The sequence below is a fragment of the Sturnus vulgaris genome, chromosome 20 (genome assembly GCF_052056855.1).
Source record: "Sturnus vulgaris isolate bStuVul1 chromosome 20, bStuVul1.hap1, whole genome shotgun sequence".
In the NCBI taxonomy this organism is placed as follows: domain Eukaryota; kingdom Metazoa; phylum Chordata; class Aves; order Passeriformes; family Sturnidae; genus Sturnus; species Sturnus vulgaris.
In genome coordinates, this window is record NC_142262.1 from 8832009 (window position 1) to 8855809 (window position 23801).

The 23801-nt window shown below is 40.4% G+C and overlaps 1 protein-coding gene across 2 annotated transcripts in view; it reads right to left on the minus strand.

Moving 5' to 3' along the window:
• Positions 1–23801, minus strand: part of QTGAL (queuosine-tRNA galactosyltransferase) — a 106213-nt gene that overhangs the window by 15237 nt on the left and 67175 nt on the right. For both annotated transcript variants that reach the window (XM_088176453.1, XM_014885043.2), the window contains 3 exons: positions 18745–18840; positions 10054–10178; positions 2208–2343 (listed from right to left, as the gene is read on the minus strand). In XM_088176453.1, the coding sequence (XP_088032579.1) occupies positions 2208–2343; positions 10054–10178; positions 18745–18840 (357 nt within the window). The remainder of the gene's footprint in view (positions 1–2207; positions 2344–10053; positions 10179–18744; positions 18841–23801) is intronic.

Below are 23801 nucleotides of genomic sequence, written 5' to 3' on the forward strand. Positions count from 1 at the left end.
AGCATAATCCTTTGAATAGCTCTTGGAGAAGTGAGATGGTTTCCCTATTTCTAGAGCCTTTGCCAGTGACTGATATGAAACACAAGGATATTATTTAAGTTTTAGTCCTGGCTGACATGGATAGACTTGAGATCTCACTTTGGAAAAGCTAGGAAGTCACAATGCCAATCATAATGAGTCTGAACAGATACCTAAAAATAGTGTTTTAATCACTACAGAAAATACTGATTTAACCAGAAATCAACCATCCCAAAGCATCTATCTCACCTAGGATGACACAAGTCCTTTTCTGAAGTGATTTATCTTTCTTTCTTACTGAGAAGGCCCCTGAATGCTTCAGGTAACATCAGACTGAGGGGAGGGTTTGGTTCCTCTGTGTTAAGGAGCACTGTGCCCGCATTTTACAGCACTTTTCTGCAGCACATGTGCAAACTGAGCCACACTTGGCTTGTGCAATTGCACCTGGGTTTGCTGAACCCAGGAACTCAGGGGTTAGTGCTGGGTGCAGAATTTCAATATCCACCCGAAGCAGGCTGGAATGTGAGCAACTGCAACCTCGAGGGAAGCAGAAGTGTCCCAGGCTGGGCAGTGCCAAAGCAAACGCTCTGGGAAGGTCAGCAGGGCACGGAGCTCATTCCCCAGGAAAGGAGCTGGGCTTGGGGTCTTGGGCACGAAAGTGGCAGAACCCCAACAATATTATTTTTCTCTTGCCTTTTTTATCCCCTCTGCTGTGACATCTTTAAGCTGTCATTCTGTGTTGAATGGGATATGAAGTCCTGGAGGTGGCAGATGTACCCCAAAGCCAGGGAGAGGCTCTGTCTCCAATTCCAATTCTGTCACCAATTTCCATTTTGGCTTGGTACAAAAAAACGCTAGAAAACCAAACCAAACAAAATCCCAATACCTGAGATGGTGAGACACCACTGCAAAACCAACATGGTCTATTTTTTCTGCAACATCTCAAAAATCTACCAGACAAGCTGCCATCCCTTCCCCTGGAATTTACTTTCTAATTTTCCTAATTTTCAAGAGAGAGGTACAATGGTTGTTGGGTGTCAGCTCAGTGGCCATAGCCAGTCAGTGAAATTCCAAAGGTGTTCAGCAAAGAGTAATGAAAAAGAATATTTTCATAAACCACCCAAAATCTTGTACACACTGCACTGCATGACCAAGATAAAATCATATTTAATAGACAGGTCTGCCCTCTCTGAATGAAGCAACTGATTCATAGCATTTAATATATTTTCATATAGCTCACCCACTGCCATGTGATGGCAATGACTGAGGGATGGCACTGGAATGGCACTGGAATATCAAGCAGGAAATTAATTTCTGTTTTTGCTTTGTGCATTTACTGTCTGAGAGGCTCCCATGCCTATTCAGTAATTTTAACTATGTGTATACAAATGTCTTCTATTTTTTTTTATATGTGTGTGGTCTGAGGGGCACAACATTAATCAGGTTTTTATATGTATTTGTCATTCTGTCTTCCCATCCATATTCTTAAGAAAAGAAAAACACATGAAGCAATAAAATGAATGCTCTGTGGCTCTTTGTAAGAAACAGCCATTTGACATTAGCCCTAAAGCCTTTATCTAACACAAAGTTATTGCACACAAGAAAATGCTATAAAAATAAGGCATTTAGACTTGGACAAATCTGTCCTGAGAAATATCTGCCATTGCCAAATAGAAGCATTTTCAGCTGACTGTGAATGGGACAGTCACATTCAGTTTCTTCTCACTCATCAGCCCACACCAAACCCTTTTTTTTTGGCAATCAAGCTTTCCAAAGGGAGTCACAGTGACCAGGGACGTGTCCAGCATCCACTTTAGAGCTGGGGAAATATTACACAGGTATGGATGACCCTGGACAAGGCACCTCAGTACCCTACAACCCAAATCAAGAGTTGCTCTACTCACCTGAGCACCTGCCCACTAGAGCTGTGTCTCACCCACTGCTGTGGTCAGTAGGAACATGGTGCATTTCTTGCTCTCCATGCACACCATAAGCTCTACATAAAATATGGTGGCATTTTAAAAGAAGAAATACATCACACAGATTATTGAGAATTGCCCCAGTTTATCTTAATTATCAACTAGTACTTTGGGGACAAAATATCTTATGGAATTGAGCTGTGTTAGATGAGAAGCATCACGGGGGCATATGAAGAAGTGGGTTTGTACAAATGTTACTTTCCAGCTCACCTTTTTCTGATTAGCTGGTAACAAGCTTCTGTAGAGCTTCTTGCCTTGCTTGCCAGCATTCCAAATGGTGAATGATGTCCAGGAGCTCAGGACTCTGTCCTCAAGAAACCTGACTCGGTGATTCCAGATGGTTCCCCTGGAGAGGTGGAAAAAGGGCAGATTTTGACCCCCAAAACTTTTAGCATTATTATAGACCTATATGCACATGTACACACTCACCTACATGTAAACCTGACTAAAGTGATTCATACAATACAAAAAAATCACATCAAAACATTAGACTGGAAATTTCTGAGGGAAATACAGAAAAGAAATTCTGTGGAAGTTCTCAGACAAAAACCATTCGGATAGATCAGAAGCAGTAGCTAAACAACTCATATTTTCAAGAACCCTCCTAGATCAGAAGAATATGAAAAGCTGCAGCTGTGGTGATGAAATTCAACCCTTCCCATACCTGTATTCACCTGTGAACCCTGCAGTGACACAGGCAAAGAATCTCCTAAACCCAAGCTGAGCTCCTCCTGTTCCATCTGCCCATGGGATCATTCTCCTGGGCTGATGTGAAGTTGGAGTCTCATGGATTTAGAAGTCCAGCTTTCCCCCAGTGTGGCTCAAGCCTCCAGCACATCGGGTGTCAAAGCTGTGAATCAGTGACAGCCTCCAGCAGCAATCACTGAGCTGCACTCACACACAAACCATTTGTTACCATTCACACTGACCATCCTGCACACACATTTCAGACCAAATAAGAGAGATTTAACTGTAAAAGTTCCCAGGTATTATTTGGCAATGACACAGTGTGACTGTCCCTTTACTTGAAGGCAACTTTCATGAGAAACTGCATTTCTTGGGACAAAAAGCAGTAGGATTATTTTTCCTTCAAAAAAGCAGTATGCCTCATAGAACTCTTCTAAACATGCTTTAGGGAAAAAAGCAAACTGGCAGATGTCTGTGTGCAATTACACCTTTAAGTCTTCATCTTTGGGATCATTTCCACAACATAATTAAGCCAAGTGGTTGAGGTAAACAAGGGTGACACTAATACTAAATGACAAATCCCACAGCTCTGGAACCATCCACAGCAAGGGAGCAGCCAACAACTTAGATACTGAAGATCTGCTGACATCCTCAACAAGTTCAAGACAGGTTCTCAGAAAGAGAAGACAACATCAAGGAAAGCAGTTTGTTCATGGTCCATTTCTCCCTACTGGCAAATCCACTTGGACAACTACAGCTTTTTTTCATGTTTGAGTGTGTGTGTTCTACCCTATAATGTAATATCTAAGACTACAACATTTATCACGGATTAAAGAAAACTCCCTGCTGTTAAAAACATCTGCTTTATTTCCAGCGTTCATTTAATATTAATTATTTAGGAACCCACCTCAGACTTATTAAACGGTTTCCTAGAGAGAACAAATTGATTTCCTCAATTTGACAAATTAATCTTCCTAACCTACATCTCTTGAACAAGGCACCTTGAGCTGTAACTTTCTTTCCCAGGAAATTCTGATGAACCCCTAGTGATGTCTCCTTATTTAAGGCAATTTTCAAATGGGGTTTTCCATTTGCTTATTTGCATCATTCCTTCACATCCCCGAGTTATGTTCTGAAGACTCTCATAGGAACCAGTGACCCCACTTCACTTCAGCACAGCCAGATCCTGCTCAGCACTTCATCACTGAGCCTGGTGTGATAACTTGGAAAAGACCTCGTGCACAAATAAAATGTCCCCACAGTTTCAAGGATGATGGCTCTGCACCAGCATTTCAACTAATGGAGAAAAAGAAATTCTTGGATTTGATAAAAAATCTCTTCTAGTGCAACCACAAGATGCATTCCTGCTGCAAAGCTTTAACTGCTGCTGGCATCCTTTGACACTTGCCTTTTTCCACGTTCATGAAGCATACTGTATTCCCAAAAGGAAAGTTTAAGGAACAAAATATGAAGGCCAAGTACTTTTCCAGGATCACTTTACTAGACATTACAGAGCTCCTGCGTGCTTCTAAAAAGGAAGATTATTGCTTTGCACATAAATTGAAAGGTTTTTAAAGTGATTTTCCTTTGAAATGTGACTTCAGAAGGATAACACCACATTACATTCCAAAGGAACTTCAGAATCTGTTCTGTTGGCTTGAATGACACTGGCAAGTTTCTTTCCACTTGAGTTTGCAACATTAAGAAAGCTAAAGTAAAAAAAACAGGCAGCCTTACAAGGCATGAAAATAACTTCTAACTAATTTCTAGGTGCAGTGCAAACACTGCAATCTACCTCCAGGCTTCTAAAAGATGTTTTTATTTTCATGGAGATGGATGTCCCAGCACAGCAGGATTGGTTCATCCAGACAGTTCGAGGTTGCTGTCTGGGCCATGAGAGCCTCTGTGCCACAGGAATCCCTGCTGAGGTAAAATTCAATCAGACCAAATCTCAATGCTGTTAGTCACCCATGAAGATTTCAGACTGAAGCAGATTTACTGACTCATCTCATGTTATCCTGGAAAAGCAAGTGGGGAAAGCTTGTAAGAGAACTGCACTCTGAAATAGAAGGGTATGAAAAATATTAAACTCCAAATTAATTGAGTTGTTGTTCAACCACAAGAGTATTGTCAGAGAGCTTCATTTAACATCAGTACAAAACTTCCTAAAATACATACTGTGGGTTGTAAAAACAAAGCCAATATACCCAGCAGTTGGGATTTTTTGCTTGCATCACTACCAGGCATTCTTATGACAATGCCCAAAGGAAAACATTTGAAGCTCACACCTCCATATTGTGTGTTTCCAATGAAAAAATTAAGTTATATCAAACACTTTGAAGTCTTGAATTAACCCTGAAATATTTTTAACAGTGCTAGCTGAGATGTCAGATAAACACAGAACTGAGGGGAGAATTTGTGACTGAGCTTTCGAGTGACACTCAGAGGCTTCATCTTTGTGAGAACTCACTCTGCACAAACAATCCCACACGCTGAGGCAAAAGGAGCTTCCAGGTGTCAAAGGAGAGAGTTTCGGTTATTCCCTTCAGGTTTCCGCTTCACCTAATTTGCCACATTTTTTTGATGTTTCCAGAATAGATAACTGGGATTCCTGCCTCCAGGGATAAGGGAATGCCATTTTCCCATCCTTCACGAGCCAGTGCAGGTGCACCAGACAGGAGCTGTAGCAACGTGCAAAGGGTAATTAAAGAAAATGCCTGAAACGATCTAGAGGTTGCACAAACCACTACTCAGAGATGATTCTCACAGCTATTTTCAGATTATGCAGTATTACATATTCACAGCCACCAGCAAAACCTAGGAGGTATTATTGCTCTGCATCACCCCAAATCAAGATGGCTTTTCCTACCCATCTCAGAAAAGATTCGAGTAAGCAACTTGCAGCAGCCTTTAGCACCATGTCCAAGCCTGTATTCAGTTCAGATTTTTCTCAGCCAGAAGGTGGGACAAAATTCTTCTCACTGTACAACTTTGTTCCCATATCCTAACATTATTTCTTGACCCTAAGTCTTGAAAAATATTGTTTCTCCCATCCCTTTCGTTTTGTTGTCACAACTTTGCAAAAGAAATGTTAGAAGTATTTCCACTCAAAATATCATTCTTGAGGCTTACAGAATTTTCCTAAGATCTCACTTGCAATGGCCCCTCAATGCTCATCAGTCATGGAGCCTGGGAGGAAGAAGAGGAGCCAAAATTCTGCAGGAGTGAAACGAGGGTATTCATGCAGAGGGTGAGAATGACTATGCCGTGTGTTCCTCAGCCCCAAGTAGTTATTACCAGACCATCCACCCAAGAAATGCAACAATGGAGCTCTGTTAAAAATGTGTGGTGACCTACTGACTGAATTCAGGAGTCAAGAAACATCTGCTCTACTCCTATTTTGAAATGAAAGATAATGTGACAATAAAAGCAACATGATTTAATGTCTGAGCTCAGTCAAACCTCGCCATATTGCTGCACTGCCTTTCCCCTCCTTCCCCCAGTGAGGCCACATAAGTGAATCCACAGAGCAAAGACAGATGTACAAGTACTTGAGCAATGCAGAAATACAAGCCCAATATCCTGAGCAGTACTGGAATTTTAGGCATCGATTGCCATGCACAGAAATACTAGAGATCCATAAATCTGACCTTTTCTCCCTGTGCTGGCCCAGCACAGTGCTCAGGTAACACCAGGCAGGAAGAGGAGCTGCCCAAGTGAATGGCCTCTTCCAGGGCCTTCTTATTGATGGCAGGGTAAGAGAGTTCTGTATGACAGGTGACCCTCACCTGATCCATACACCAGAGATGGAGGAACACAGAACTTCATAATCACAGGGAGAGCTGAAAAAGCAGATCCCTTACAGCCAGTGTTGCATGCAGAATTCAAGGCCCTTACCATCCACAGGAAATTCAGAAATAAATCGTGTTTGAACCTTGGCCATACTGGTGAATAAACTGATTTTTTTTGCCGTTGTTGTTCTGTTGAACTTCATGTGAACTTATTAATTGCTGGACTATATCGTCCCACTGAGTTATTACATTTACAGTGTTAATAGGTTCTATTAATGTCTGAGTTCATCTTCAGGGCACGGGTCATTAGCTGAGGCATGGTTTGCATTGTGGCCTATTTTTCATGAAAGGCTTATTAAGAGAGACAGAGACTATCAATGTTAATGGCATTTACTTTTCAAGAATCTAATGAGGTCATTAGTTTCCATGTTTAATTGAAGTGCCAAATGCAAGCGTAGAAGATAAAACTGCAGTTGACCTCATCTTAATTTCAGCTCTGCAGGAATATGTTAGGCTATTCCTCTCTCCTGCCTATTTTTGGCCGTGTATGTTTGTGCAGGAAATGAAAGAGGCATTCCTGTGCTCACCACTGATCCAAGACCCGGCCTCAGAGCACCTCTGAAACAGCCAAATGTGTGTTTCACACTAATGCCTGTTCCTCTTCACTCACATGACACTGGAAGCTTCCAGTGCCTGAAACCAGATGTTTTCAATAGATTATGTAATTCTACTTATTTCTGCAGAGCAATATCATACTCATTCTGAGCACAGGGGATCTGGAATTACTGAAGGTGCACTTCACCTTCTCTGTGTAAAAGGGAATTGCCCCGATCTTAGACAGAATGTACAAACCTTATTTTCCACATGTATTAAATTTGTCTTGACTTAAAACCTGTAAACTGCTCCAAGGATTAGCTGCATGCCCCAAGCACCTGTCTTCACGAGCAGCACTACCTAAAGACAAGTGCAATGTTTTATTGCTCATCTCACTCCAAGCTCGCTTTCATCTTGCAGTGAGGTATTGTTGTATATACAGTTCCTTTCTCTCCCCTTTGGCAAGATAAAAATCTATGAATTTTAAAGTGTTTTTATTATTCATTAGACTTTCTCACTCTAGTATTCCTCACTCTAAAGCCAGCTCTGATATGGTCTCACATCAATTGAATGTGGCCGTGCAGCACTGAGTACACACAGCCCTAGGGTACAACACCAAATAAAGTTATTTAGATCCAAGAGATATGATATGTGGGAATTCGTGTTGTGAACTCCTAGCTGAAGAGAAGTTTCTCAAAATCCAGCAGGTATCCATCACTGACTTTGGATGAAATGACAGTGAGAACATTCATATTTCTGCATGCACCTCATGAAATCTAAATACAGACACTGAACTTCATGCAGATTCCGTCACGCACCCAAAACATTTAATAATGCAGACTGATGCCTCCAGGGTAAGGGAGAATGCAAATAAGATTTAGTTTCCTGCTTCACAGATATTCTCAACTCCAGATATTTGTTCCAGAAGGATACTAATCATAGGAAATGACCTAAAGCACATGAGTGTTTACAATTATACATACTAACTAGGAAAAAAAAAGAACCAAATGTCACTTGCCAAGCAGTTTTGCACATATTTTAGGAAGTCTGAAAGTGCAGTGAGGCTTCTTTCCCCCTGGAGGGTTCTGAAAGACACCCACATAAACTGAAGCCACCACAGGCTACGAGAGACTGTTGTCTTTGCTGGAAAGAATGAATGATGCACCTTTGTATAAAAATGTCCTGCTATGGTTTTTAAGACTGAAGCTAGGCCTATAGTGTTTAAAAAAAAAAAAAATCAACTTTCCTACAAACATCATTTTGATCTTAGACAAAATATTAATTTAGCTGATGAGTTACTATTTCCAAATCCAGGTCTAGGCTAACTCAAAATTAAAAGATGACCTGGCCAATGGCAAAAAGCAAAACACCCCAGAAAACTGCTCAACAAAACACACCATAAAAAGAAAAGAGCTTCTAGAAAAGCCAGAACATGCATTAAATAAAGCAGAATGACCAAGAGGCAAATTAGGCAAGAACCAATTTAAATTACAAACTGAAACCTTTGTGATGAGCCCATTAATCTCTTTTTGCTCAACGCACACTTCGGACTCCAGACACAAACACCGGGCAACCCTTCACAACTTGGGCAACAAACACTGCAATGAGCCAAGACAAGGAGCTGTTGCACAACCTCATATTTGGAAAATCACACCAAATCTCATCCCCAGTAGTACCAGCAGGAAGCCAAGAGGAAGAGCAGCTCGCCTGATTTCTTAGAATGAGACAAGAAAGGCGCCAATTTGGACCCGCAGCCTGCACATCTGAAACAGCTCACAGCATTTCCACATTCCCCCAGGATGCTGTCATTCAGGCTGCTTGTGCCACACAACCTTGGAGATCTGAATAAGCAACAGCTTGCAGTAAATTCAAAACAAATTAATTTCCAAGAATTAGATGCTTTCCCACAGATAGAAGCAAAAGGCTTCCAAGAGTTCTTAGCATCCCATAATGCGTGGCTGAAAAGTTGGTCACTAAGTGCCAAAAGGATCACACAGTAAAAGAGGGAAAAGAAAAAAATCCTTACATTTCAACATGAATGAAAAGGAAAATAATTTATCACATGCTTGTTTGCAAAATCAAAATCATATGTACTATTTGCTTGAATGATCTTTTCATAGTCAAATGATTTTATATAGAAATGCACATTTATATGTATTTCTAAAGATCTGCAGTGACATTAACCATGAGTGTGCTATTTATGGGACTTATTTTATCTTAAAACATTGTTTTACACTATGTACAGCAATACAACAATACAGGGATGGACAACAAAAATGCACACAGGAATGTTCAGTTTTACTGGTCAGCTCTACAGTGCCATAAAAACAGGACTGACTGAAAAGTGTATTTATATCATTAATCAGTAAGAAAACAGTTGACTTAATTACCACCGTGATTCTGACATGGGAGTCCTAAAGGACAGTACAACTCATGTAATTTTTTATTAATGTCACTGCATAAGAGAAAGGAACAGCTTTGGGTCAGCTTGCAGCATGTAGAGGAATCAGCAATTTAACACCTCCTTGAGGGGCTGAGCAGCCCAGGAAAGGCAGCAGGCAACAAAGGCAGCTTGACAAGGAAGCACCTGAGATAATGACTCCTAAACAACCTCAGGGATTTTTCAAACATCATTATCTGATTTAGGTGGTTTAGACCCTTTAAAATAAGAAAATAATATATGTAAAGGCAGCACATTATCAGATTAAAGGTTTGGTTTTGGTCTGGTTACTTTTTTTTTCAAAAGACCATTTTTGTTGGTATTACAAGTTTCTGTTTACTTCTTAAATATTGAGGCAGTTGATTTTGAAATGAAGCTGGAACATTTCAAAAATATATTTTTTTAAAATTATGGTTCATATGGCAAAAAACATGAGAATGAAACCCTTGTATATTACATATTCAAAATCCTAATTAAAAACCCCAATGCAATTTCAGCATGATCCAAGATAAAACTTTTCCATTCTCTGGAAAGCACAGCTTACTCCAGGACAGAGTGGGTGGCAGCCTGGGGATGGTAGCGGTAGAGCAGGAGGCAATGGTTCACTCGAAACACTCCACCACCCTTCTGGAGATGTTCATAGAAAAACAACAAATCCTCTGGGACACCCTGCAACACAAAACAGTTATTATTTCAGCATTCAGGTACATCTGAAGATGCTTTATTTTTCTGCCAAATGAATATGGTTGAATGGAATTGTTATTTATAAATACAGCTTTGCTGCTGCCCAGGGCAGGTGTGGACTCCCCATCCCTGGAAGTGTCCCAGGCCAGGCTGGATGGGGCTTGGAGCAACCTGCTTTAGTAGAAGGTGTCCTGCAGGTGAAACAAGAAGATCTTTAAGTTCCCTTCCAACCCAAGCCCATCTCTGATTCTATAATAATATTTGTGTATGTCCCAATGAAATAAATGCAGCTGAATGATCAGTGCTGTTTATAAATGAAGTGCAGCTGACTGCAAGGACAGAGGTGGCAAAATCAACATCATCTCATTTTGACAGGGATCTCAAGCTTGGTGCAAGTGAATCCAAATGAGAAAGAAACCCATCTGCTAAACAGTTTGTGCAGCTTAAAGTTCCATGTAACCAAAGAGTTTATACTGAAAAGGATCAGTGACTTGAGAAGGGTTTTTTCCTCATTTTACTGCAATTCTCCTCCTTTCTCTGGCTGTCATACAAATACTGGTCTCTACTTAGAAAAGGTGACTCAGGCCCCATAATGACAGACTTCAATAAAAACTGCAATAAAGGCAACCTCAAAATGAGGCAACATCTGAAAGTTTTTTGTTTTTTTTTTCTTGAAACTTTCTTCCATGGTACATTCATCCTTACAGGATTGCATCCACTGCTGCTGAAAACACTACAGGGATAAAAGCTCCTGCAACTGTGGATCTAGCAGGCTCTAGGAAAAATAAGGGATTTCACAATAATTTCAACATTTTCCACTTAAAAATCAGAGAATCTTCACGCAAGTGATGCAGTGTCAGAAGGGCAATTGTATGGCTCATAGCACTCCATTTCATCTTGTGACATATGAAAGAATAAACCCATCTTCAAAGTCCTACACAGAAGGTAAAAAAGGTAGCATTAATTTATATTTTGGAAAGCTACAACTTCTTGAAATACTAGAACATTTCATTTTTTCACGTTTAAATACAGATTTCTTACCTGCCATACAGTGTTTAAATGGTCACATGATTTTTACCAGACTAAAAATCTCCCTTTCATAAAATCAGGTGGGTCAAAGAAAATATTTAAGTTCAGCAACAAAAAAAAGCTGAAAGATAACATGATAAAACTGAGAAGGAAAAGAAGGTGAAGAGATTGAAATACATTTTTTTCTGTAGACAACATCACACAGGTCATAAACCTCAACCTCAATTTTAACCATTCTATCTCAACACAGAAAAATAATAAGAGTACAAGTTAAAAAAAAAAAGTTTCCCCTATTACTAAGCTTCTGAGTTTCTTCCATAATTAAGAAAATGAGATTCTCTAATTAAAGTGCTGGACTGGCCCTCTAGTTATGAGAGCAGTTCAGTGACTATTTCTCATACCCACCAGGCTGAGTAGCCAGAGGGGTGTGGGAGTGGAAGAGAAACAACACAAAAATATCTCTGAACCCTGGAAAACAACTCCAAAACACTCAGCTGAACGTTTGTATGCTGGGAGAAATCAGAATGCAATCAGAATCTGGACTCTGCAGCTCCAGCCCTCACTCTGACTCAGTGTGACACTGATTTGGGCCACACTCCCACATTCTGAATGAAATGGATTCTGCTCTGGCTGCTCATCTGCAGCTATTGGTTGTCTTTGTAGACATTTGTCCAACTTCTGGTTTAAGAGCTGCAATGCAGGAGAAAACTTTTAAAGAACCTAATACAATTTATGCTTTATGTGAACTTACTTTAAAGCCACAAAAACAAATCTGGGAGAAGTTGGAGTGGCAGCCAGCAACCACAGTCACCAAGAATACAAGAAAAACAGAAAATCAATTTCTTTCCATTTATCTTGCAGCCCTTTCTATATTTTCCTTACTGTGGACATCAAGGGAAATACTGAGCCAGCAGAAAAGTTTAAACCTTTTTCTCTTTTCTGGTCACACACTAAACCATGTCTCAGGGCACAAGTGCAGCAGATATCAGCTTGCTGCAGGAGTCAGATTTTGATTCAGATCTATGATTATGCCCCATCCATCTCAGCAATTCCTTCTCTTTTGGACAAGCATTTACATTATTCAAGACAACTGTTATTATGTATATTTAAAAAGAGTTACTGCAGAAGTAAAAGGATCTTTCAAAACACTGTTTGGTTCCAAGGGCTCTTTTGCTTTCCTTCAACTGGCAGAAATTCTCTGGAATAAAGTGCACTCAGCCCTAGGAAGGAGCAGGTGCCTTGTACTGCTCAGCAGTGGCCTCTCACATTACAAAGGAGCAGCACTGCCACGCATTTTTCAGAGGAAAGATGTTGACTGTGTTATGGATCCTGCAGGGATGGGACTTCCTACAGCTCTTGAGTGTGTAAGCTTGCTGCAATACAAGAGTTCCTTCCCAGTTGAGATCTATTATTGGATCCAGATGGCGTTTTAAACACCAGGAATCTTTGTGAAACAACACAGCTTTGAAAGAAGAAGCTGTTTAACCACTAAAGGGATATTTTAATGCATTTTTTGAAAATTAATATCCATAGCTAAAAGTATCAATTACTAACCCAGCATTTCAGCAATAGGCTACCACATCAATAGCTTTCAGCAATAATAAATACAATTAAATTGCACAGTTTATATGTTACTGGACTACATGCAGAATTTTCCACATTACAGGCAAAACCCAACCCCACATCCTCTGCTGCAAAAAAGGATAAACTAATTGCAGCTCCCAGAGCAAAGCACAGCCTGCCCCTGCTCTGCTCTACCAGCCAAAGGTAAAATCACAGTTCACTTTATCACATCCCCACTGAACAGGGGAAGGGTTTTTCTTGACCCAGTATTTTGGGCAGGTACTGCTTGCTGTGCTGATGTTGTGATTCCCCCCTTGTCTGAAGGGGGGAAATGATGCCTTAGGTTTCAGCTTTTATATTTTTTCAGAATCTCTGCTGCTTAATGTGTAACTCTGAAACTTCATATTAGGTGTTAGTGAGTTCTCTTCACAGGGTAGCTGGACAAAACAATCCCTTCCCAGTCAGAGAATCAAGGACACCCAGTAGCCAAAAATCAGAAACAACAGCGAGGGAAAGGGGCAAACCAGGGGGCTGAGACTTCATAGCCTGGGGCTGTGCTTGGATAACTAACCCCAATGTGTAAATGAACCAAAATTTATAAAAGTGTAAAACTCGTGACCAGGATCCATCTTGGGTTTGATTTGGGTGTAGCCCCGGCCAGGCTCTTGCACTACCCAAAGTGAATCCTTTCAATAAATTCCTATTTTATTTCTTTTGCTCTGTCTAGTCTCTGTTCCAGGTCAGCCTTTCCAGGCATCAGTTCTACAGATGAGGGGACTGATTTTTATACATCATGGGGTGTCAGGCAGAACCCTAACTTGAGTTAAAATAACTTCTTGTTCAAGGACCAAACTAAATTATCTATGACCTTTCTCTTGCCATTTTCTCATTTCTCGCTGCTCTCACTCCTGGCAGCTCCAACTACAGCGACCTCAACATTTTTCCAAGAGGTTCAAGCATCTCCCAACAAGCAGTTCTGGCTACAACCCTTGCACCTCCACCATCAGTAATGATGGGGAGCATCAGTAGGGACGATCAGCAATTTTTGGAGGAGTTTTAATGCAAGTGATGCCCTGTGCAATGCTGTAACCATTCACAGCTGGTGAGGTCATGCTGCAGCCCTGGGATGACCAACAGCAGCACTTCAGGCTGACAGCAGTCCTTTCATTTGGTCACTTGGACAGAAACCACCACGGGGCTGTAGAGGCACATACACAATATAAAATATATCTGCATTTTACTGCAAACCAAATAGATGAGGGTGATTGTGCCACAATCTGTCCCAGCTTCCTCATCCATCTCCATTCAGCCTTGTCTCAGTCACATTTGAGTCCCTGCCCTCTCCCAGCTCACAGGCACTCTGGCACAGGTGGCAGATCCTTGGGAGCCCAACCAGTGGAGATTTAGCCCGTGCAGAGAAGTCTGGCTGGAGAAAATGGGAGATCTGCTATTATTTCATGAATACACACACTTATAATAAACAGCAATGACAAACAAGACAGGAGAAGTACATCAATCCACATGGGAAAAAAAGCCTTCAGGGTTGGAAAAGCTTGGTCCTCCCTCTTGATCAGGGGCATCAAGGAAAACTGGGCTGTAACTTGGTACACATTTTGTAAATCAGTCAGGACCATTGGGGTAGCTGTCGGACAGAAAAAATCGCTTTAATTCCTCAGGGGAGCCTAAAATTGGTGAATGGAAAGAATTAAATAGCTATTAATAGCTTTTCAACAGGATTACCCAAGATATTCTTAAGTTTCCCTTTCTGCAGACCTGTCACTTCATTTCTTGGCTCTCATCCAGATCATGCCTTTCCATCATTTTGCCTTGATTACAGGACCTGGAGCCCACTAGCATTTATTTCATTGTTGGGAAAATAACAGGTTAAAGGAAACTCTAAAAGGTTGCTTTCATCCAAATGTCTTGGCACAGAGATGCAGTTAAACAAAGATGATGGGGAAGTCAAATGGAAGGGAGGTGGTAAATTGTAAATGATATTTAATAATAGACCAGGAGAAAATATAATTAGACATGGGGTATGGGGTGAATTTTCAAATAGCTTATAAAGTGTAATTAATCACTGGCTCCAGCACTTTTTCTCTGCTTTTTAGATCAAATATTGACCTCTGTTCAGCCTTAACTATATCAAGCCAAAAACAAACAAAAAACCCCCCAGTAGTGCCTGTATTTTATCCTGATTTTCCCCACAGCATCTTGATAGGTTATTTGACAGACTGACAGTATTTTAATTCATGTTCCAAAAAACCAAATTTCTACTTAGCCTTTTACCTCTCAGGCATTATTTTAACCACTTGCCTTTCTGAAGAGAATGACATTTGTGTGCTCTGGCAGAGAAACTTGGAAAATCACAGCAGTGAGTGCCCAGCAGCTACATTTACCTCAGAGCTTTACAGCATGGCCTACAGTCCCTGTGCTCTAAAGGATATTTTGACACCTCCTCAGTTCGTGTTTTTTGTGACCTTTTATCACAAAACCAGAATGAAACTGAGCCCCAGACACTTTGTTCAGGGGTACAGTTTGTATTCAGAAAAGCTGGTGGTTCTACAATGCACGATTCCATCTGGGGCTCATTAAGAATAATTTGCCCCTGTTTACACTTTGAGATTAGCTCAGAACTTTAAGGCTGTCACTCCGTTTTCAGTTTTCATACACTTAAAAAGGAAGGATAAACACAGGGGTGACAGGAAATTTGGAACCAAGTTGTGGTAAAATTCTAGAGAAAGAGACAAGTTTGGCAAGTAACAGTTGTGATGTCGAAGTAATTCTGCCTGGACAGAGCCAAGACTGCAATTTTCCACCCTTGCATGGAGTGGAGCCTGCAGGGCAGCAATGCTCATTTATTCAGCTCTCCTTGTACTCAGCATTTCTGTCAGACACATGAAAAAATAACTTTGCTTCACTTATAACAGGCACCTCATCTCCCACTGCACACAACTGGGGAGTTCCCCACTCTAACAGACAATCCAGCTTCAAAATCTGCTTTTCACATTAGACCACAACACGGGCATTTTTTCCTCAACACAATTTTTTGTGATGCTTTTGGACACGGTTATTACTTTTTAACAATGGTGCTACTTATTAGGAAACACCAAAAACTCCAGCAGCAAAGCTACCCATGGTAATGTCACACACTAAGTGACAAATGGGAGCTCTGAAGGTTTAGTGAAAGTGCTGCTACTTCTTCCAATAAGGAACTGCTGTACTCTTTATCCAAAATTGCTTAAAAGATTATTTTTCTTTCCCTAAAAAAAGTAGGTCAAAAGTATGGTTCATTGTGTGACTCTTCTTCCAGCAGGGGATACTATCTGAGTTACTTTATAGGTTTGTGACCACTTCCATTGTATTATCTCAGTCTCAGAACACCATCAGAGCTTGCTAAAATCTCTTCAGTACTCCTGCTTTAATCATCATTTAACAGTGATTACATAAATAAAATCTCTACCATTTTAGTTAATTAATATATAAAACAAACCTGTCAAGTTCTTAGAGACCATTTATGAAGATACTATTTTGTTTGGACCTGAAAGTAATACACTTCCAACAACTGCAAATCTTGATCAGAAAGAACTTCATTAAAAAAAAAAGAAAAAAACCTGTTTCATCTAAAGCCTAAATGGTTGCAGAGACATACATATCTACCTGGAATTAAAAAAAAGGATTACACCATAGCACATCTATTTGTATTTTACCAGTCCACCCACTCTGTTACCATAAACATCAAATCACAATTTCTCCCATGGAAGAATTACCCTCCATTTTTTTCCTAAGCACTGAAATATGAAGAACAGGTGTTGGGATTTAATTTCAGATGAGAAATGCAGCTTTTTGGCAAGAAACAGTTTCACAAATGGAGAAGGCCAAAGCATGGAGATTTGTTGGCCTGTTCCTGTGTTTACTTCCAGCAATTCTCACAAATACAGTAACTCAAAAACGAGATGGAAGTGATCAGATTAAACCGACCCCGGCTCAGGTCAGCACATACACACAGGGATGGGACCCTTCAGAGTGTGCTCAGCTCTGCTGATACACAAAAAAAAACTTTCTTTGCCTTTCTTTTCAAATGAAAATGAACGAGTTAGAGCAATGCTAAATGCTTTGTCACACTAAATGCTCAAGATTTAAGAACTTGATTTTGTGTCCTCTAAACCCACAGAAGACAAAGGTTTGACTTCACTGCTTGTGTCCATGGCTTTGTTCAGATCTGTCCTGTTCAGAGGGGATTTTTCTGAAGGCCTCTGCATCAGCCAAAGTCTGAGCTTGGACATGTTAGACACTTCACAACAGGGACAAACAATATCTTCAACTTACCACTAGTAATTCTTAAAACTAGAAGGACATATCATGCATTGTGGCTGAGAAATCATCAGGATTAAGATTGTCAGTGTACTACAGCTGAACAACCAGTGGCATAGTTCCTACACAATTACACACAGAGAGCTAAACAGAAAAAACCCAACTCATAAAAACAAAACAAGGAGAAAAAAAAAACCAAATTGAAAAGCAAAAAGCACAGAACAATAGTCTATTTAACCTAACCTCTTGAACTTCATCATTAGGCTTGCTGTTCTATTGTTGCTGCTGCTTTAACTTGCTTGCTTTCTTTCTGGAGCTTACTAACAACACCCAAGAAGTCAAACATCCTTCAGAGAGTGAAAATACAATGGTAAGAAATAATAATAAGAAAGAAATAAAGAGCATGGGTCAGCAAATGTAGATTGTATTGGGAGCCAGGCACCATTCCCAGCTCTTCCACTCACCCACCATGTAATTAAGGGCAAATCCTTTCACTGCTATAAACAATTCAGTTCTCTGTCTGCTGTCTCCTTATAATTATAATTTTTTGGCAGCTCAAAGAATAATATTTGTATATCCTCAAACATATATACACATGTATATATATACACACGCAGCATGGCACTGAAGGGCTTCATTTAAAAGCTATAAAAATAATCATCATCATCATATGTTGTAGTTTAAATAATAAAATAGGAAATAGCCTTAGCAGATTTTTTTAGAGTGCTAATAAATGAAGGCTTTCAAAAAAAGAAAAAAATCAGAACCACCCATTTTAGCCCTAAAATCTCACCAAAACCACTGGAAGCAAAACCTCTCAGAACCAAACCACACAAAATGGATCCAAATGTGTTTAAATTAGATCTATTTGTCAACATATTTCAGCTACCACAATAAATACTGCTAACAGACACCCATGGATTTTATTCCATAAACACAATGATGAGCTTAAAGCAATCAAAGTGAACTCAAACAGGAAATTCATAAAGGAAAGAACACCCAACTGTCAGGGAAGGACCAATTCTGAGACCACAGGTATTTAATTTGTAATCTCTCAGCCTTGACCCTTGAGGAGAAGCTACTTAAAATCTTCCAAGGACAAGCACAAGAACTAAGATTGACAGGAGCACACAGGAGGCAGGAGGATAAATGATTTTCAGTGGTAGCAGTTTTATGGCCCTTCTTTTTTCCTCTCAGGAATATAAATCTTCCCCCTAAGGTGAATGTAGTTTTAACTGTGCTATTCTGCACCTTTCTTCCCTCCCAACCTCTTCCAGCAGCCTACCTCACCTTGCAGGGATAGTTCATAACAGAACTGTGGGCTCTCTTGTTTTTAGCATCTATTCCAGGGACCAAAGAGGAGCTTGGATGTCTGAAACCTTTAATTTTTTCAGGTTTGCTGACATATCTGACAGATGTGTTACAATGTCCATCTCAGGTAGGTCCTTCCATCACCAGGGTTATTCCCAAACAACTTTAGTTGGTTGGAGACTATTTTTTTTTTACTTGCATGACCCAGGTTTTTTTAGAGCTCAGTTTTCATCTACACCCCTCCCCTATTGTTCCTTAATAACAGATAGGAGGCTTTCAGAGGATGTTAAACAAAGGGATGGCTCCTGGACTGCATTTCACCTGCACCACTCACCTTTCCACCCTCATCAAATCTTCCCACATGAAAAAACCACTCTCGAGAACAGAACCAGGTTGGCATGATCACAGTAGGCCCATGAGAGGTGAACACCTGGGAAAGAGGTAAAAAAATCCAGTCAGTGACCAAAATGTCAAACCCAGCAGCTGCTGAGGAGCAAAGCAGACCTGACACATTCACCTGAAATTATGCCTATGCACAACCTTCAGCTCAAGCACTGAGAAGAGCAAGTGCTGGAAATGGAGCAGCTGCTTAGTGTTGATGTGCAGTGTGCACCAGAATGTCCCAGGTGCCACAGCCCAAAAGCTGAGTCTGGGTCCTGCTCCATATTCCATGACCTTCTCTTCTCTCCTGAGCTGCAACACATGCAGAATACTTAAAACATTTTTCCAAGTTTAGAATACTATACTGGAGTTGGCACTTTATCAGTAATGGTGATGTTGATGTGGAAGTGAAGTAATTGAGAAGAATCACGGGAAGTTCAAGTTCTTAAACTGAACCCTACAATTGCTGAATGTTGATTTTTTCCCCCCCATTTTATATTCTTTATCCATATATTAAGTATGAACTTTCACTGATCTTCTATTTCTGCCAAAGACACTTAAATCCTAATCAAGTTTGGACAAGTAAAATGCCATTTGTTTTAAGCATTACCTGAGTACTGTGGATTTTCTACCCAGGGGTACCTACAATAAAAGGTTGCTGGAAAGGGAGAGCTTTAAGTAGAGAAAAGGGAGTACCTATTAAGTTCATCTCTTCATTTGTGACAGCCAAGACCTATACAAACGAGTCTTTGAAGCTTTAAACAAACTTGTTGTAAATACAACTGTGAAATAAACCAGAATGTGGATTACAGAAGGTAAACTGGTTCTTTCTTTTAGCACAAGATGAAATATCCAGGCAAAGAGGAGACTGAACTTGTCAAACACAACATGCAAAGTGAAGGCAGGAGCAGCAACACAGAAACTACAGAGCACACCCTGGGTCATGAAGGCAGAAGAAACCAACTTCACAACTCCAGTCAGTCAAATGGCAATGCTGATCCTGTAAGTGACAATTTCATGGCATGTTACAGTGGTAATATTAATATTCCTGTACATGTGAAGTTCTTCAATCAAGAGCATGAGTGCACATTTGTCACGTGCATCTCAGCATCTACATTTTAAAGGTGCTCCTCTTGATGTCAGCCTGAGGGAGCTCCACAAACTCTTGTCTGGCAACTTCCATTTTCACATGGATTGAAAACCAAATAAAAACACTTAAATCAATTGTCCAAATTAATTAAATTAGAAATCTAATCAAAACTTGACAGATGACCTACTGCCACTTTTCTCATGGGCATGTGCCCACACACAGGCAGCCACTTCAGGCTGAAGCACTCAGCATGCCAGCTCCAGCAGCACCATGACAGAACCTCACTGTCCCTAAAGGGATCCTAGGGTCACTCATTTTCATCCAGACACTTCAATTCTAGGCACTCATATTTAGTCAGAACAACCCTATCATCTAATGTGTCTTAACACATCAGCAGGTTGCCCAGAGCTGAAATACTCTAATTCAGAGGTGTTAAATGCAAAAATCTCCCCCCAAGAGCCAGCAGGATCTGAAAGAGTCAAAACAATCCCAGAAAAGCAGAGCAGCCAGTGATTACTCAGTACATGGTTATTAGCTCCACATTAATTACAAGGGCAATTGAGTATGGCCCGAACCAAACAATGACCAAACAGTAATCCCAAAAGAAAACAGCAGCAAAGAGAAAAGCCAGGCCAGAGGGCATTGCATTGAATCTCATTTCTGAAGGAAACAAAAACTTCAAAAGAAAGTCTTGAGCCCATTGGTACTTGTGAAATGTGTCTGGAGAGGCCAGAATGCCATTTCCTCAGAGCTGCCAGGGCCCTCAGAAAACAGAAATGCACTTCACCTTAGAGATGGAGCTCCATGCAATTAGCTGTGCTCAGTGCCAAGAGCATCCATCCCAAACGTCTGAGATAATGTGTGCTCCACTGACACAGACACTTCAGTGAAACCACACAGAACAGATGTGAAAAATCGGAGAGAATACATCCACAAGCCACCTATGTTAACACAGATGATGAGATGATGATTTTACATCACACACTGCACACACTGATGTCTCTCCTAAATCCAGCACTGTTCCATGGCTCACTGTCCCTCTCAGGAGAGACACCAGAGGAGAATCACATGGGCAAAACAGAGACTGATGATGCCACACGTGATTTCAGGATCTTATCCTCCAAGAAAGTCTTTAAACCTGCACAGCACAGCAAGCTGAGAGTCAATGAATTGGCAAATAAACTTTTTCGACATGAACACTCCCAGTGCAACATCAAAACTAACTTTAGGAAATTTATTTGTGCTGCTGTCACAAAGGACAAATTCACACTACCTTGTCACTTGCTATGTAAAAATAACTTTTGTGAAGCTGAAATTCTATTTGTTGTTGTTAGCTTAGTCTTCAGCTGAATCTCCTCATCCAACAAACCATAAATCAGTGGTGCTACCACAAAGGAGGATGTAGGAAAACAAGGCAGAGGGAACAAAACCCTTCTTTTCAGCAGCAGTAGAGCTAATCCAGAAATAATCTTTAACCTGATAAAACTGCTAGAAATCTACATTTGCATCACATGTACATTAATTGAAGAGTTCTCCCACTCATCCTGCCTCTGGCTACACATCCCAGTCACAGCACTGGCATTTGCCTGACCCCAGGATGGATCAGAGCTCGACATCAGTAAAAAGCCATTCTTTTCCTTGTTTTTAGTGGTAGTTTTCTACAGCCTTAGTTCTCTGAATCAGTTCACTGTGGGGTCAGAGTAGCAATACTGCTGACACACTGGAGAGGGAAGGAAAAGCTTTGGAGAGGAAAACAAACCCTCCCTTTTTGGTCACTGCCCACAGTTAATGAGTCCAGCTGTAACATAAAACTGCATCCTCTGAATACCCACTCTGATGGGAGGAGAACTGGCCAGGAAAAACACTAACTCCTGTTCTGAAACACTGAAGCATCTGCCAAACTTCTGAAAACCACCTTCCAGAGCTTTTGAAATTTTATCTTCAAGAGAAAAAAAAATAACCTCAACCCTCTGCACTTTGGAAATTCTATATTTCACCTTGGTTTAGTTTGATGGGAAAGTTTCCTCAGTGTTTCTTTTTTGTCTATTCTTGTCATAAACTCTTGCCAAGGTGTTAAAAAATAGTCAAATTGCCTTATTCTGTGATAAAAACTGCAATTTCTCACTTTGTGAAACTGACAGTCCAGATTTCATCCATAAATCTTTTAGATTGCATGGACTGGAACAAGAGAAACAAAGAGGACATGCTAACCTTGACTTGAAAATCAATCAAAAGCAGAATTTGAATGATGGTGCCATGAACTATGTTTAGTTTTCTTGAAAATGTTCTCCCACTGTGCTTAACAAATGCCTTGTGTCACCTTGGAACACCAGTGGGTTTCAGACCTCCTTGAGGCATTAATTCAGTATTCTGAGAGCAGGGTGGACCTGTGAACCTTTCACACACAGCTGGATTGAAAGATTAATGCTTATTAATAATACTTGTTATTAATTACAGTACAGTGCAAGCTGTAAAAAATAACTTCATGTTAAAAACCAGAAGATGAAGGTATAAATCTGTTCAGCTTTAGAATTCCTGAAGAAAAATGTTGTCATAAACCTAACTGGAATCCATCTCCAGATGCAGGGCACAAATTCCTATTTCAGCATCTTATTTACTAAATTATTTAGAACTTTTATAACTATCTGGGTTTATTCCAAGGATCAAGTAGCAAGTAATTGAAACTGGTTTGTTCTTGTTCACTGTTTGGCTATCAAATGACATTCAACTGTTACACAGATTCTCTGAAAATAAATCTAAAGAAAACAAAGAGTTGATAAAGTGACTTTCATTGTTGTGTTTCAAAGCTGTCAACAGCACATGGAACTCTGGTTCCCACTGATGCTCACTGCAGCTCATGTCAGCATTCAGTGCAAAATTTCAGTTCCAATACAGGAAAAGGCATTTGTGTGTTTACAGTAACTTCTCAAGGAAAGTTCTATTTCCTGGGGCAGCAAATCAAAGTCTAACTGCAGTGTGACAAAATCAGATATGCAGATGGTGAAAGCACCTCATCACATCAGATCCCACCGTGCCATGCAGGACACACAGGGGAAACCAGGCAGCTCACAGAAGCAACACATGGAATCACAGGCCCAGACTGCTTTCCAAAGCAATAAGCTAATTCCCCAAAATGCACCACACATTTAATTCTACTTATGCCACAGCATTGTTCAAAATTATATCCACACAAATCAGAGAATAGACACGATCTCCTCTGCTGAGATAAAGGAAGCTTTCTAATATCCAGGGGCATACATTGACACGTTAGAAGGTGAAAAAGAAAACAAATCCCATGGGGAAGGCCACAGTGATTCTGTAAGCAGACCATAGACTGAAGGGCAGAATCCCTCACTTGAAGCAATGATCTGTTAAGGTACTGGGCATTAATTGAGCAATGAATTAACCAGGACCTTGCTACTGAAGTGTAGCAGGTTTACATCCACAATCAGGTGTGTGTGTGTGTTAGTGTGAGAGAAGAGGTACAGAGGATAAAGAAGAAAAAAAAAAAAGAATTTTCCTACTTCAAAAAGTACTGGGCAAAGAAGATTTTTCAGAAGAAAATAACTACATCAAGTTTTATCAAGCTTTTAGGAACCTAAAGAGCCAGTGTGGTATGGATTGCATGCAGTTAGTTTATATTGTACTGAACTGCTGCTCCCTCTCCTAGGCCTGTACAAATAACTGCCTGTGTCACCTCATCACTGCAAGCTCTGACAGCAGCTGAAAATCCTGCTCTAAAGAAGCTGGAATCCAGCACAGTAAAAAGTAGATTATTGAAATAAACCATACCTTGCCTCTCTGTGCAGAAAAGCTGGTGTATACACAGTAATTCTGGTGCAGGCCTGACTGAAAAGCAGTGGTATTTAGCCTTCACAGTCCCAAACTCTACTAGGCAACAAAACTAATCCAAAAGAGTA